Source organism: Camellia sinensis, chromosome 6 (assembly GCF_055761805.1).
Source record: "Camellia sinensis isolate YWXY chromosome 6, ASM5576180v1, whole genome shotgun sequence".
Taxonomy (NCBI): Eukaryota; Viridiplantae; Streptophyta; class Magnoliopsida; order Ericales; family Theaceae; genus Camellia; species Camellia sinensis.
The window spans coordinates 108,284,020-108,300,517 of NC_138966.1; the positions used below are offsets into that span (position 1 = coordinate 108,284,020).

At 33.8% G+C, this 16,498-nt stretch overlaps 2 protein-coding genes across 8 annotated transcripts in view; one reads left to right on the forward strand and one right to left on the reverse strand.

The window, feature by feature from the left end:
• Window positions 1-4,293, forward strand: part of LOC114298048 (DNAse I-like superfamily protein) — a 33,896-nt gene extending 29,603 nt beyond the window's left edge. For all 4 annotated transcript variants that reach the window (XR_014332750.1, XR_014332749.1, XM_028242549.2 and 1 more), the window contains exons 11-12: window positions 3,297-3,531; window positions 3,923-4,293. Coding sequence is in view for 2 of the 4 variants with exons in the window: in XM_028242549.2 (XP_028098350.2) it covers window positions 3,297-3,531; window positions 3,923-3,946 (259 nt within the window). In the remaining 2 variants the exon portion in view is untranslated. The remainder of the gene's footprint in view (window positions 1-3,296; window positions 3,532-3,922) is intronic.
• A 1,995-nt stretch (window positions 4,294-6,288) lies between these two features.
• On the reverse strand, window positions 6,289-11,404 carry LOC114305617 (putative choline kinase 3). Of its 4 annotated transcripts, XM_082874410.1 has the most exons (9): window positions 11,097-11,175; window positions 10,950-10,991; window positions 9,898-10,262; window positions 9,483-9,604; window positions 9,095-9,290; window positions 8,461-8,578; window positions 8,278-8,325; window positions 7,054-7,154; window positions 6,289-6,497 (listed from the first exon to the last, which is right to left on the reverse strand). In XM_082874410.1, exons 3-9 carry the CDS (start codon window positions 10,234-10,236, stop codon window positions 6,363-6,365), a joined length of 1,059 nt encoding a protein of 352 aa, XP_082730536.1. In that variant the 5' UTR covers window positions 10,237-10,262; window positions 10,950-10,991; window positions 11,097-11,175; the 3' UTR covers window positions 6,289-6,362. The 4 variants fall into 4 exon arrangements, with proteins under 4 accessions (XP_082730536.1, XP_082730535.1, XP_082730534.1 ...); XM_082874409.1 differs by lacking the exon at window positions 10,950-10,991 and having other exon boundaries at window positions 11,097-11,404; XM_082874408.1 differs by having other exon boundaries at window positions 10,950-11,184.
• Between the last annotated feature and the right edge of the window lie 5,094 nt (window positions 11,405-16,498).

Sequence of the window (16,498 nt, forward strand, 5' to 3'; positions counted from 1 at the left end):
CCGCCCACTCCATGATTTCCATATTAATATTATTATTATTATTATTATTTTCACAAAAAAAAAAAAAAAAAAAAAAAAAAAAAATCATTCCAGTTGATTTTTCTGCCTTACCACACCTACCATTCGAGTTTGCCAAACACACTTATTTTATTCATGTCAGGATCAACCCCGATCATAATTTTACACGAGAAAAAAAAAAAAAAAAAAAAAAAAAAAAAAACCACCATAACACACCCAACACCCACAGTGGGATTTTTCTTCTCTACTCTGCTGCAGATCTCCTCTTCTTTCCTCCGTCCTGGGCGGCCCTTGACGGTGCTGCCTCCGTGTTTCCTACGCCGCCGAGCACGTTCACTCCTCCATACTCCTCCACTGCAGCATACGGCGGACCTCCAAATCGGAACATCACAGTGGCCTTCCGCTTCAGCTCCTTATTTTCTGCTTTCAGCACACTTATCTCTGCTCGCGCATCCTTATACATGCGTTGGAGCAGAGCCAGCTGGGAATTTAAATGCTGCACCTCATTTGTCCTACTCTGCAGCCGGTTCGACAAATTTGTGACCGCCGTCATGGTTTCCACGCATGACTTCAGAGTATACTGATTAGCCTCAATATCAGTTTGCACCGCCATTTTTTGCTCCACCGACCGCATCGGAAAGTTCAATGGAGCAAAACCAGAGGTGTTTGGTTGAGGTTCACTGGCCACCGCACCAGTTATTTCTCTTGTGGGCTCGTTCAGTTCTGGAAAGAGCGTGAGCAGGTTCTGGGTAGCTGGACGGGAAGAAGAGGCCATGTTTTTGGGTTGCTAAGTGTTTCAGCGAAATAGCAATTTCAGACTGGTAATGTTCGGAAGGGTTGGTGACAGAATGGCAACAAAGTGTTCCACAGTTTCTCTCTCCGCAGAGGCAGAGTTTTTTCAGCGAAGGGTTGGTTTCAGAGGTTTCAGAATGGTATGCCTCAGCCTCAGCCTTCGTCTTGGTTAAATAGCCGAGGCAGCCACGCGTATCGCGCGCCTCTTGCCGCCCGACAAACTGGCACGCCTTTTCATGGCACATCTTTTGACAAAGTGGACACGCCTTTTGATGGCACGCCTTTTGATGAATTGGGCACGCCTTTTGATGGCACGCCTTTTGACAAAATTGGGCACGCCTTTTGAGGGTGCAACTTTTTAAGAGTCCGACAAGACTCTGTAAACTGTCCCGACATTGATTCCGGTTAGTTTTTACAAGTGTCCGACAAGACTCTGTAAACTGTCCCGACATTGATTCCGGTTAGCTCCTTTATGGGTCCGACAAGACTCTGTAAACTGTCCCGACATTGATTCCGGTTAGCTCCTTTATGGGTCCGACAAGACTCTGTAAACTGTCCCGACATTGATTCCGGTTAGTTTCTACCAGGGTCCAGCAAGACTCCGTAAACTGTCACAACATTGTCTTCTACAACGGTCCGACATGACCCCATAAACTGTCTTCTACATCGGTCTGACACCACCATACAGTGTCCTCTCCAACGTTATGACACCCCATACAGTGTCTTCACCAACGGTCTGACACGACCATACAGTGTCTCCTATCCTTTTTTATTTTTATGTATTTTCTTGTTTTGTTACTCTCTCCAAACTCAAGTTGGTTAGTTTCTCTCCTCCTTGAGTTTGCGGGGGGCTGTTAGAATTTCCCATCTTTACCTTCACCTACTCCACTACACACTCCACTTCACCTACCTCTACTCCACTACACACTCCACTTCACCTAACCCACTATCACCTCCACTACACCTACTACCACATTACCTTCACCTACTCCACTACACACTCCACTTCACCTACCTCTACTCCACTACACACTCCACTTCACCTAACCCACTATCACCTCCACTACACCTACTACCACATTTTCTTCTATATATAGATTGTATAGGAATTGTAATTAATGCATCTTGTAATCTATCAATCAAGACATCAATCAATAATACATAAATTCTTACAGTTTCCATTCTACTTTACGCATTTTCTTTTTATTGTTTCATTGTATCTTATGAATGCTTTTTGTTATGTATGCTTGTTTTCTCTGGGTAATTGTTTTTTCATTTCATTGTTCAACAATTTTTCTAGGAACAAATTGATCTTTTCTGAAGCATGCATCTTCTCTTGTCTGTCGCAACGCATCTATTCAATTTCAAATTCATAAAGTATTATGATATGAATTAGAATTCAAGTTCTGGTCCTGCATTGTTCTGTATTGAAACCATTATCTGCAACCTGTAATAATTCTTTCTTTGCTAGAGACATTGTACTGTTATGCACAATGAAACAGATATGTCACCTATTTTAAAGATAAAAGGACACAAGTATTGTGGGAATGACGTGGAGCTTGAGTATTTTATTATTATCGGGACAGAATCACTTTGATTGAGTCATCTTTACATTGGTTATTCTTTAATGAAAAATAAACAGATGAGAACTGATTGGGTAATATAAAAGCCTAATTTACATTTGGAATAGAAAAATATTCTGTTTGGAGGCATCCATGATTGCAAAAATTACAACATGACCAACAATTTATCAGTGGTTAGCGCCACTTTTTTGGGTGAAATATGCAACAAGGGGGAGAATGGACTAACAGTTATTACTGCAGTTGGATTGAGAACTGAACTTTGCATGGTTGGGACGAGAGGCATGGGTCTTCAACATTTTATTTCTTTGGTACACATGCATATGTACATATGTGCATATGCTTATGTATATGCATGTTCATGATCTAGTTTTTAACCCCTAGTAGCAGTTTTATTTATTTATTTTATTCTTACACCCATCAATAGCTTTTTGTGGAAAGTTTCCAAGATTAATGTTGGATTATGTGTCTTTTCCATGCTTGTCATGCTAGTGAATTTTGAGTTTATTGGAGATTAGGAGCTGTCCCGTCTACATTGCTCCAAGATTTGAATATTATTGTTATGGTGATGTGAGCACCTAGATTGGATGGCCACTAATGTCATATCATTTTGATCTCTGGCTTGCATATCATTCAAGGGAAGGGTTCATCCCCCTTGTGTGTGTGTAGAAAGTTCAGGGACTTGAACAACAATAGAAACCCTTTTACGGGCTTGAACAAGCTACAAATAAGATAATGTTATAATATCAAACATAAAATATAACAAATCTTAGGCAAATCTGAATCTATTTTTTGATAAATGTTTCATGCTTTGGTTTGGTGTCCATGTTGATTGGTTCTTTTTGTTTCTCTTAGTTTTGAATGCCCATTTGCATTTCTAGACGTTTATGTATCTTCTTCTATCAGGTGTGACCGTATTCTTTCATATGGGAAGGGAATGCGGTTATTAAGCTACAGGAAAGCAGACCTTAGGCTTTCTGATCATCGACCTGTGACTGCCTCGTATATGGTAGAGGTTGAGGTGTTTTGTCCTAGGAAGCTGCAACGGGCCCTCACATATACTGATGCAGAAATTGAAAATCAGGAAGTTGTAGAAGACAAGGAAACTGATGTTGGAATGAGCTGCTTAAGATTCAGAGAGGTAAGCAATATCTGTCATGTATATTTTAATTGCACAAACAATAGGTTTTTCTAAATAACCCATTCTTTGTTTCGATGGTTTACACAAGTAGGTCGATTTAGGATCTATGCAAACAAAACCTCTGTATGGTTCTTACGTTATGACAAACATGTTTTAGAAAATTTTGTTGAGTACAGTCAGTTATATGGTGGGTTAATGCTTGGTTCTGCTGGTTTCTAAAAATGAAGGGAAACATATGATTTAACATTGTTTAGCCCATTTTCTAACAGCCCCAACACACTACCGACTGAATTAATGAAGTGTTTATGCTTAGAATGTCCATCTCACTAGGCTTCTTTTCTGTAATGTTCCAAGATATCTCTCTGTATGTGACTTTTGTCTGCTGGCGCAGGATGCATCTGATCGGGAGCGTTAGGAGGGGTTAATTTCCAACAAACTGGGAGAGGCTGTGATTGAGGATTCAGATAATTTGTGAAACCCTCTCTATTGCTACTATACTAAGCAATTTATTCATTTGATTTTGAATGTTCTGTGGTCAATGTTGTATATTCCAGTGTGTAAATGCCTGTATATGTTTTTTTTTGCTCGTAACTTCTAGAAATAAGTAGTTTTAAAGGGTATTTTGGTTCAGTCAGTGTATATTGATGTATCTTATATTAGAATTAGCGTTCACTTTGTTGCCGGAAACACTCACTGAGATTGCATCAAACTTCAAAAACTACATGTTGAAAGTAAAAAATAATGGACATGCTTGCGAGACAATTCTGTTTTTTTTTCAATTACTGGTTTAATTTTGTATCCTACCTGTCTGCATTTGAGTCTGTTTTGCTGAAGAAAATAGTTAAATGGCTTATTTTTCTAGGGTTCTGTTGTAAATCAACACCAGAACATACTTTTTTCCTTGGTGGAGACACTAGATTTGTTTAGCGGCTATTACTTAGTTTACTCTTTTTTGCCAGACACAGTAATATGGTTTGGCTTTGCAGGCAAACGAAAAATCGGTCTTGGGTGCATTTTTGAAGCCACAAGGGGCTCTCTCATGCTGGCTATGGACTTCATTGTTGACAATCTTCCTTCTTTGTCCTGTCTTCCCTCATGAGTTGAAAATTTATTTTGTTTTGTTACATAAAAAGGAATGAACCTGGTCAGTGAGACTCATTTTTTTAAAATCATGGCCATCGATGAATTTTGTGTCCGATTATGTGTGATATGCTAGTCGCCTATAATTTTAAAATTATTCAATGCTTTAGGGGTGTAGTCCCAATACGAGTCCGGATCCTCGGTCGCCTTCCCTTGTTGCCCTTCCTGTGGCTCCCCAAAACGACGTCGTTTTGGGGCAAGTTTTCAAAAAAAAAAAAAAAAAGGGCAGAACAGAAGCAACCTAGAGAGGGAGAGGGAGAAGAAGAAAGAATGGAGAAGAAGGAAGGCAGAGAAAGAGAAGAGGAGGAATAAAGGAGTAGGAGGAAGAAGAAGAAGAAGAGAGACGCCGGTGATGGCTTCGCCGGCCTAATGGGAAGCAGCAATCTGGCCACTTCGAAGAAGGAGAAAGAGAAGGGGTAGAAGAAGAGGATCGAAACTTTTTTTTCACTATAACAATGGAGTTCGCAGATTTACCCAAATCCGGTACCAATTTCCGACCCAGGTCCTTTGAAATTGATCTCAACGAGACCCCCTGCCCTTTCATAGCGAAACCCTCGACGTTGCCCCGGGTTTGTGATGGTTGCAGGCTACAGGTTTGTCCCATTTTTTTTTCTCTCTCTCTCTATGTATATATATATATATATATATCTTAGATTTGGTTGTTAATATGTATCTCAGAAGAACACCCAGTGTAAATTTTGAATGATTGTTAATTTTGAACACCCAGAAGAACACCCAGTGGTAATTTTTTTTTTCTCTCTCTATGTATGTATATATATCTTAGATTTGGTTGTTAATTTTGAACACCCAGTGTTTGTGGTGGTTGCGGGCTACAGTTTTATTATTTGGTTGTTAATTTTGAATGGTTGTTGGAATGCTTGAATGTTTGAATGGTGTTTGAATGCCTCTGCTTCGTTCTTTCTCTGCCTTCTCTTCTGGTTCTTGCCTTCTGTCTTTTTTTTTTCTTTTTTTTGAAAACTTGCCCTAAAATGACGTCGTTTTGGGGCACCGCAAGAAGGGCGGCAGGGGAAGGCGACTGAGGATCCGGACTGGTCCCAATACAGCCATAATATTTAGAGGTAAATCCTATGTGACCGTGTAAACTCCTAGGGCTTTGGGCTTGTGGCCCGAATTTGGGTGGCTCAAATGGTTTGAATGTATCAAAACGATATCGTTTTACACCTAAAACGACGTCGTTTTGAGTGTTTCGAGCCATGAATTTTCTGGCCACCTAGCATTATTGTTAGAAAAATTGGTGTGTTATAATTGTTGACATGACAAGATTGTGCAAAGAGAGAGAGAGAGAGAGAGAGAGAGTCAACTATTAGAACCGTTGAGTTTGTTTACTGTTTAATGACACAAGCTGATACCAAGTTGGTAGGCCAGCAGCACTGCTTTAAGCACACAATCATTGCCAATGTTTGAGTCCCCTCTTTTTTAAGATGTGATTTTCCCTCTTTTCTTTTGAGAGCATTGAATCAGAACAATCTTGATGAACACCATTCATTTTATTTATGTAATTCCCTTTTCTTTTTCTTTTTTTTCTTCAAAATGGATGGAGAACAAACACCACTCCTTTCTCTAAAGGCACAACATCACATTAATACAATTTGAATATCATGATCACCAACAATAATAATAGCAATAATAATGATGATTACATTTGTATCTAAATCATTACAATTTGCAAATTACATAGAACCATTTACACCATCATTAGTTAAGGCTCTTGAGGTGCCCAAGAGTTGACGCTTCCTCAACCAGTACTGTTGAAACCTCTGCCTTGCATACTCCATGTAATCGAAATCAATATGGTTCACATAGCTCTGCATATCCCCCCCCCAAAAAATGATTAGTATATGTTTAAGCCCAATCGCCATCTCCATAAGCGAAGTGTTCTCTATCTGAATTTCCTGTGTTCCTGTCTCAAGGCACCTCTCTATCAATGATTGAGATCACATCAGACCCACCACTCATTGCATTTATGTGAGGTGTGACTGGAAGAATCAAAATCAATTTATTTAAGCTTGATTTTAGGACATTTTAATTTAAGGAGCTATTATGTAATTTTAGTTATTTTGGATTTTATTATTTTGTTTCCTTTTTAGTTGGCCTCTAAATGTTGGGATCCTTGTTATTGGAGACACTTTTGATATTGAGAATAAATGGAGTTGAGAATATTCAAATTGTTAGGATTTTTGTAGCTCTTTATTTCTCTCTCTTTGTTATTTTAATTTATTTATTTTTTTACACTGGCCGTCCAACATCTACCATCCAATGTGTCTCTCTGGCATAATTGTGTGGCAGAGAGAGGCTTTGAGACAAGGGGATAGGAGAGATCAGGACAGAAAATCCCAGTCTACCAAAAGCACTGACACTTACCGAGATTATTCCCCATAAACCCCAAAACAGATGGTTTGCAAGGGTGTACTTCTCTGCATCATCCACAAGCTGTTCTACTTCAGAGTCACTAGGTTGATTCCCTGCATATATTGATGAAAACTTTAGGTACATAAACGAACCCACTCATATATTAAGATAATAAGACCAAAAGATGGTTCCATAATACCACCCAAAAAAAAAAAAACAAAAAGAAGAAGAGGAAGAGGAAATCTCTCTCTCTTTCTCTCAAGAGTTGCTTTCAATCAATTCAACAAAATATACAGAATTGCATACCACTTGATGTGGATGTATAAACTAATCAATTTAACAAAGTTCAACAAATTCTCATTATTATGATTGTCACCGCACTGTTGTCCAAGAAAGCAAACAAGAAATTCAGGGCAAGCAAGGGTTGAAAAGCATACTGTGAAATTTAACAATTCCTCTTTGAATTTATGTTGTCTTAAAAGTCACTTGGGTAGGCTATTCCGGGTCAACAACGATATGTATGTATTAGGTTTACACTTTACACTTAAAGCCAAACAAGAAATTCAAGACTGCATTGCGTGGACAAGAATAGAAGACTTTTCTTTCCTCTTTTTGGATATTTGTTGCTTAAAGGTCATTGGAATGCAAACACCATGCTTATCAAAATCGCAACCCAGATCATAAGATCGTGCCTGGATTACTCAATTATCCAAATGGGTGTAAAATCAGTATACATAGATTTTTGATTTCATTTTTTTTTTATTTTTTTAAGTAGAAGGTAGGATCTTACAATACTTGATCCACACCACAAGACTCTGATATTAGGTAAGATCCTGATTTTGACAACCTTGAATCTAAATGGCGAAGTTGAGAAATGGTCAAGTTTGAGTAATGCATGTGTTGAGGAGAAAAGGAAGCCTAACCTTGAACAAAAATCTATTGTTGTACTCTTGACTTCTAGAGTTTTTAAACAGTTTAACATAGACACCGTATTTCTGAAAACAAAATATAGTTGTCTCTCATAATATCCCGAAAATCATCTACTAATACAAAACGGAACACAGAAAGGTCCACAGACGAGAGACAAGGCGGCGGCCCCACATGTGTGAGTCCCATGTATTGAACCCCCCTCTTGTCTCTATTCTTTGATTTTTTTATTTTTTTTGTGTGTTATATTTTCGTGCAAGTGGCACAGCTACATAATTTCCAAACAAAAACGTAAAGTAATTAACTAACCTGCTGAACTAAGATATGTTCGTGCAAATCTTTGACGCTCCTCTAGACCTGTTGATTATGAAAATCAACCTAATCAGTTAAAAGAAACTGGTGCTATCTAACTTGACATACTAGACAAGGGAAGAGGGAGAGAGGTGAAAGTTAAGGCAATTAGACACTATGAACAACCCAAAAATTGCTTACCCGGGTACACACTGTAGTTTAATACGTGAGGTGTCTCAGTATGATAGTTTGCTGCCATCTCACAGAAGTGATTTGCAAGGTCATAGGCAACAGGATTGTAACTGGCATACTCGTAATCCTGTAAAAGCAACAAATAAATAAAGGCAAATGTTCATTTGGATGAATGTTATTTGAGCATGTTTCTTCAAAAAGACGGGTTGTGTGCACTACTAGTATTAGTTGAATGTGAAATGGAACATTTTAAAATTCTGCAAAATTGTTTGAACAATTTTCTGTTTCCAAAACCTTGAAAGAAAAAAAATCAAATTGGAGGCATAGAGACTAATTTTCTTTAATATGAAAGTAAACACCGGTACATGGAAAATGTTAAATCTAGAGTGCAACTAAGCTTTTAGCTCAATAAACAGAAAAATGCATAAAATTAATTTACCCTGGTGATTTACAAAACCATTAGCATGTTTGGTTGCATTTTCATTTTTTGTTCTCAATTTTTTGAAAAGCATTAAAAACTTGTTTTGGCACACTGCGAAAACTATTTTCATTGGAATAGAATGTCAAGAAATCAATTGGAAACAAAGAATATGTGCTGAAAACTTTCTACAATAGATAACCAAAAATGGAGCAGAAAACTTACAATTATAGTGATTGATCTCGTCTCTTCCTCCATCATTATGTTACCGTATTGCAAGTCATTATGACAAAACCCAATCTCTTGGTAGTCCCGCGACAACTCCTTTTCCAGTATGCAAATCTCCTCCTCCAAAGTATCAATGCCAAATTCCTTTGTGTTTTCAGAGGAACACAAACTTTTGGCCTCACCAACCCAGTTTCTGAGGAAGAAAATAATGAGTCCATTTTATGCTTAAATCTGCTATTGCTTCCCCTTTGACCGTGTTTTCGTTTTCTCTGTTATCATCTTTGTGTAAAAACAGTTTTTGAGAACTAACTTTTTGGGGTTTCTTAAGAGATGGGTTCTTTTTTTAAACAGAAAACCAAACCAAACAATAACTTTAGCTAGGTACCTCATTCTGTCCCAGAGAACCACTTTCTTAGGACCAGGCATATCAAGATTATTGAACTCCCTCAACTTAGCTGCTACTAAAGCAGATATTTCAGGGTCGCGAAGATCACCAGCTGATAGTGTCTGAAAAATTAAAAACAAGATAGTAAAAGACTCAAATCAGTATATTTAGTCCAACTCTTTTGTGTTTTAGTTCAGTTTGTGTGGTTAATCTACTTCCAAAGATGCTATGAAATCTTTTTATTTGATTAAATGGTATGAAACATAACACAAAAAATAAAAAATACAAGGTATCATAGATAATGAATATAGCAAACTTTCACTTAATTTAACTTTAGACCATATATAGAAAAAAGAAAACTAAATTAAAAATGAAAATGAGATAATATGTTGCATTTAATCAAATTCTTGCATACCCTAGCATGAATGAACTCTTCCACTCGCCCTTCTGAGAACCGTCCAAGAAGTCGAGGCCCTTGACCATACTTTGATATGTTCTCAAATGTCTGAATTTCCTCATCTCGGTTAAAGAAACGCTCTACTCCTTCGCCATAAATCCGAACTAGAACCGTTCTATTATCGTTTTCCATCTGTGTAGGCCAGCTTATCTGGTAAACCTCATTAGTCATGGCACCACTCAAGTGTGCCACTTTTAACATATTTGTATCAATCTTATCCCCCCAATTTGAAGACAACGTTAATAGTAGCTTCATCAATTCATCGGGTGCAACGAACCCATTTGTCTTAACCGCCATCAGACCTAAATATGAAGATCCTCCAACTGTGGAAAGAAAATGAAGTTTAATTTCACTTGACATGTTGTTCTAATAATAGTATCTTAAAAAAAACAAAAACTAGACCAACCATAGTTCCTCTAACGTTAGACATATATGCACATATACACAGTTGACAAGTTCATAAATAGAAGAGACTCAAATTAATTAACAGAAAGAAATCAAGGACTACCACAGGCAATAGAATTTGCATATCAGTCTTATATCTTCAAGAAAATGACTAAATTAGTTTATCTAACATTGTATACATAGACACACACACAGACATATTACCCAGCTGTCAATTTCATATTTTAAACAGACCCAAATGAATTAACAGAAAGAAATCCAGGACTACCAAAGGAAATACAATTTCAATGACATTCAAGTACTAATATCTTCAATAAAATGACTAAATTAGACCAACAATAGTTTATCTAACATTGAATACATATACAGAAATAGACATATACCCAGTTGACAGGTTCATATATTGATCAAACCCAAATCATTCCAATGTTAATATCTTCAAAAAATGACTAAATTGGACCAACCATAGTTTCTTTAGCACTCACTGTAGTACATATACATATATATAGACATAAACCCAGTTGACAAATTGATACATAGAACAGACCCAAATGAATAAAGAGACGGGAAAAAAAAAAAAAAAAAAAAAAAATTAAAGAGCCTACCCAGAAACCAGAAGTTCTAGCCTAGGCTTTTGGAGTTCTTGGCTATAATAAAAAGTCAGAAATGAAATCAAGCGAGTTTTGAAAGTCCCAATTCAAAGCACAAGTTTGTAGTCGTATATATAGATTGATATAACTTTTTTTTCTCACCATAGAAAACCAAGAATCTTCTTTGTCTCCCAATAAACTATCCCAAAGAAAGAATCAATAGTTATATTATGTATATATATGCGTGTGTATAATTGAGTTTCACATTGCGGAATTGCAAAGGCACCACACGCGTAAAAGCGTGTACCAGCGCAACAAGACGAATGAGGATTCGCCACGTGTTGCCGACCAATTGCTGCTGGAATTTTCCCGGGAAAATCTGAGAGAGAAAGTAAACGGCCCAAAATGGCAACGCTAACTCCTCTCTCTCTTTCTCTCTCGCTCTGTCATGAGATTAATTTGTCACTTTCATTGAATATTCGTGCGGAAAAAATATGCATTGACTCTATGACTTATGCAAAAAGGACAAAAATGTTAACATAGTGATTTTATACCCAAAATAAATAAATAAATCATACAAAATTATTTGTTAATAGTATTTTTATAATTATAAAATATATTTGTAAGGAGTTTTTTTTTTTATTCAAAAAAATAGATATGCAGATAGGCTATTCCAACATATCCGCCAGAGAATATTACCCCTTAGCACCTACAGTATATCTACAGGAGCCCCAACGCATATTTGTAAGGAGTTATGAATATAAATGAGTCAAGTAATTTGTAGCATTGCCTTTTGCAATAATGATTATGTGATCAAATTTAATTAAATTTTATTTTTAATCTCACGTGTCAGTTAAAAATGTTATAAAAATAATAATTTATTAAGAAAATATAGAAATTGATATAGAAGATTCAAGCACATCTATACTCTCTCAAGAATTGACTAGTCTATTAGGTAACGCAATGTAATTAGTGTTGAGTATGTATAAGTTACTAGGCCTCTACAAATTTATCACATTATAATAATTTATTAATCTAGATGAGTGGTTCTAATCGGATCTATTCAATAATGATAGTCTAGTCTGTAATTTTTTTTTAAGATTTTAATGATATATTCAACTAGAGTAACGGGAGAGTTCACTTTGTAATCTCATTTAAGATTATTATGATCTATCTAGAATTAATTATTTGTAATTTCTTTCAAGATCATAATGATCTATTCAACTAGAGCGAGGGGATAGTTTAGTTCTAAATAATAGTGATATGTTTGCAATGTATTGTATGCAATAGAAAGAAGAGTTATTTACATGAAAACGTGTTAAATTATTGAGAGTCATCACTTTAACTCGTTAAATTATAAAATGGTACAAATGGAAAAAACCGTTGTCGTCAATCAATGGAGACCAATTCCGCATGCATAAAACGCCTTTAAGGGAAGTAATTTTCAGAGGATTTTTCAAAAAGAATTATTTTGGTTGATTTTTTAATTTTTTATAAAAAGATATGTAAAAAAATAAAAAGAAGAGTTGATTTTTTTTGTTGTGACTTTTTGATTGTTTGATTCGAAATGTTCAAAAATATTTTTTAAAATTTGTAGTTTGTATTTTTTTTTTTAGTGAACGTTTTTAAATTTTTAATCAATTTTTTGCTTTTTAAATTCACTCAATTAAAAACACCTAAAAAAAAAATTTGTGAAAATCTTTAAAAAATCACATACAAAAAAAAAAAGAAAAAAAATCAGTACTTTTTAAATATTTTTTTATATTATTGATTTTTTAAAGATATTTTTGTATTTATTGACTTTTTAAAATATTTTTTACAAATGTTTGTTTTTTAAGTATATATAAATTAAGTAGATCTAAAAGGTAAAAAAAGATATTAAAATATTTTAAAAGTTTACTTTAAAAAAAAGAATTGAAAGTTGAAATGTAAAAATACAAATGCATCACATTTACACCTAATGCTAGGATATACAAATATATATATATATATATACATAACATATAGGGATGTACAAAAAAAAAAAAATGGTGGAATCTATAAATCGATCTAATTCAGTTTAAACTGTTGATTTGGTTGGGTTTGATTTTTATTAGTTTTGGTTCTAATTCTAAAAATGATGGAACTGTTCAAATCGATTTAGTTCCTGATTCCAAGACTTTGATTACAATTTCAAACCAAACCGATCCTTGACATATTTATTTATTTATTTATTTTTAATATTTTTATACGTAAAAATTAAAATGTAAAAATCTTTTATAAGATTTGATCACTAACCCTTATTATAAAATTGATAAACTCTAACCAACTTAACCAAATTAATTATTATTAATTTATTTACTAACATAAAATAATATCATATTTATTATTATATAAAATTCCTACAACCGCAAAACTAAATCTGTTTCTATGGTCCGGTTTTACAATTTAATGGTTTGAATTTTTCTAAAATTGGTTCTTACGATTTGATTCTTGATTTATTTTGAAAGAACCAATCGGATCTACATACACCTTTAATAACCTATACATGTAACATATTGATTTGCGTAGCTCATTAATGCTATATATCTTACCATGCATTGGGTTTGGCCTAGTAGTCTTGTAATTATATTTTAGTGTGCGGTAAGAAAAATGTCAAGGATTCAGGTTAATGGAATAGATGTGGCCCCTTTAATTGTAATATAACTTTACTAACAAACTAATATTCTATAATCTTGACGATGACAACAATAAATAAACAACAAAAAAAGATGATTTATGATCCAAACGCAATTTAAAGATGAAAAAATTAGTGAAACATGTCTTTTTTAACTTTTGATAGTAGAAGAAATCGAATATATTTTTTTTATTAGTTAATATCACACAATAATATTTATGTGACGAGTTGAATTTTTTCTGTGAAAATAAATTTCTCTGTGCCAACATTTCTCTGTGAAAATATTGAGAAATCCCAACTACTATAAAAATGTTATATGTCATTTGCCTTATAAAATCTTAAAATTAAAAGTTTTAAACTAAAAACCTTTTAAAGATATCATAATAATTTATTGTGGAAATGATATATCCCTTTAATTTGAAAGTTCTAAAAGAGTACTAATAATGTGAAAAATAAAAAATAAAAAAAGTCAATACATCACATCACATAAAACTCACACACTAATTAAAACTATTAGAACTCTTAATTTAAAACTCTCAATCTTTTTTCTAATTTATTGATACAACATATTAGGCGAGCTCGCACACGTATATGTTGTCGTGTTTTAAAAGCTTCATTATTTTAAAGGGCATTTACATACAAGTCCCATTTTGTGAACTTATACTCCATTAGGTCCTATATAAAATTATTTGCTCCTTTAAGTCCCTTAATTTTTAATAGACCAATTTACCCATCCAAACCCCCTTCCTTCTCAGTACAACCGTCACTGCCGCTGAACTTCACGGTGGAACACAAAACCACACTTCTTTTCTCTCTCTCTCTCTCTCTCTCTCTCTCTCTCTCTCTTCGTTTTCTTCGTGACTGTCGTGGTCACCGACTGTGAAGAAGCAACGGCGGGTTCAATCGCCCGTCGTCGGCGAGTTCATTTATCGGTTCGGCGCTTACTTCGATCTGTTCGGTGAGGTTGTTTTCTAGATGTCAGTGTGCTAGGGTTCCAAATAACAATTCAATTGTATTCTCTTCTCTCTCTCTCTCTGTCTAGCTTGTATGCAACACATACATATACATATATTTGCATGCTGTATTAAATTATATGTAAATGTTGTCTCAAATTTTTCTATTTCATCATTCTGTTCAAGCATATCCACCTCTCAAATTTGTCGAGGTTGATCTCAAGGCCGCCAAGCCAGGATCCGAGAGTGTTGTTGAGCTATGCTTTGCCTATTGACAATAAAGCTATAAGGGAGGTTCAAAAGCCACTTAAAGATATCACTGACAGTCACTAAGAATTTGGTTTTGTTTGTGATGATAATGAATTAGATCATCAATGGTGATGTAGAATTGTGTTTTTGTGATTTGTAGAATGTGAGGCAAGCCTGTTTTTGCAGAGAGAGAGAGAGAGTTTTTTAAAATTGAGAACCTTCTCAGTTTATAATATTCTCAATTTTAATCATAAAAAAATTGAAAAATTTCTCAAAATTGATAATTACAAATTTCTTAGAATATTCACAGAATTATCTTTCTTTTCTATCCCATACTTTTCTCAGAAGCTAAACAGAAATTTTTTAATTTTGATAATTATATATTGAAATCATTCTCTATTTGAAATTGAGAATATTTTCAGTTTTGAAATTGAGAACATTATCAGTTTTGGGATTAAAAGGCAAAACGTCTTTTTATCTATAAATGGTACTTATTGGTTCAAAAACTTTTTGACAGGACCTAAGCTACCACCAAATATATAAACAGGACTTTTTGATAATTAACTCTTATTTTTAATACAATAAAAATAGTGTAATGTGAATATAGACAATTACACGTAAATTTGTGTGTCGTGGTTTTTTATTGGGACAATTACATTTCAATATATATATTTTTTTAAATTATATATTCATAGTAAAACTTATAATATTAATGTTTATAAAATTTATTATTAATTTATAATTATTTTTTGGCAATACTAGTTATGATTAATTCTTCTTACTATTGAAACTTGTTTGAGTAGGTAAATAGTACAAAGCAAATTATATTAATTAGGAGCGCAAGCTTAAAACAAGTGAAGTACTCTTTTGGGGCCCATTATTTTTTAGATTATAGATTCGTTTGGAATATGTATTGTTTTTTGGTTTTTTAATTATTTTAGTTTGAGACTAAAAAGTCTCATTTTAGATAAATTTTTTGATTTTTTTGATTTTTGTGAGAGAAAAAAATGAAATAATTATAGTTTAGATGTGATATTTTGATATCGTTTGGGAAGTGGGTTGACTTTTTGACTTTTTTGACTATTTTAGTCTGAGGCTGAAAAGCGGCTCCTACCTCCAGGTAAGTGTCATTGTACTCTTTTTTCTTTTTTTTTTTTGGATGAGACGTATTCAATTGGAATTCTTTTTTTTTTTAATTTATGTTTTTGTTATTTTTAGTTTTTTTTGTATACATTAATTTGTTTTTATTTTTCAAAAATGATTTTTCATGTGTTTTATTTATTTTTAAATTACGTGGCAAATGCTAATTTCTATTTTTAATTTTTTTTTTGGATGAGGTGTATTTTTGTGATTCTTTTTTTTAATTTACGTTTTTTGCCATTTTTATTTTTATTTGTATACATTAATTTGTTTTTATTTTTTAAAAATGACTTTTCATGTGTTTTATTTATTTTTAAATTACGTTGCAAATGCTAATTTCTATTTTTAAATTTTTTTTTTTCGGATGAGCCATGTTTTTGTGGTTTCTTTTTTTTTTTTAATTTACATTTTTGTCATTTTTATTTTTATTTTTATTTGTATACATTAATTTGTTTTTATTTTTCAAAAATAGTTTTTCATGTGTTTTATTTATTTTTAAATTTTGTGGCAAATGCTAATTTCTGCTTTTTAAATTATTATTATTTTCGAATGAGACGTATTTTTGT

Coding starts and splice junctions, on each gene's coding strand:
- LOC114305617 (XM_082874409.1), bottom strand. CDS start 10,236: ATGGCGGTTAAGACAAATGGGTTCGTTGCACCCGATGAATTGATGAAG. Junction 8,579..9,094: donor CGAGATCAATCACTATAATT/GTAAGTTTTCTG, acceptor TTGCTTTTACAG/GATTACGAGTATGCCAGTTA. Junction 8,326..8,460: donor AAACTACAGTGTGTACCCGG/GTAAGCAATTTT, acceptor CATAATCAACAG/GTCTAGAGGAGCGTCAAAGA.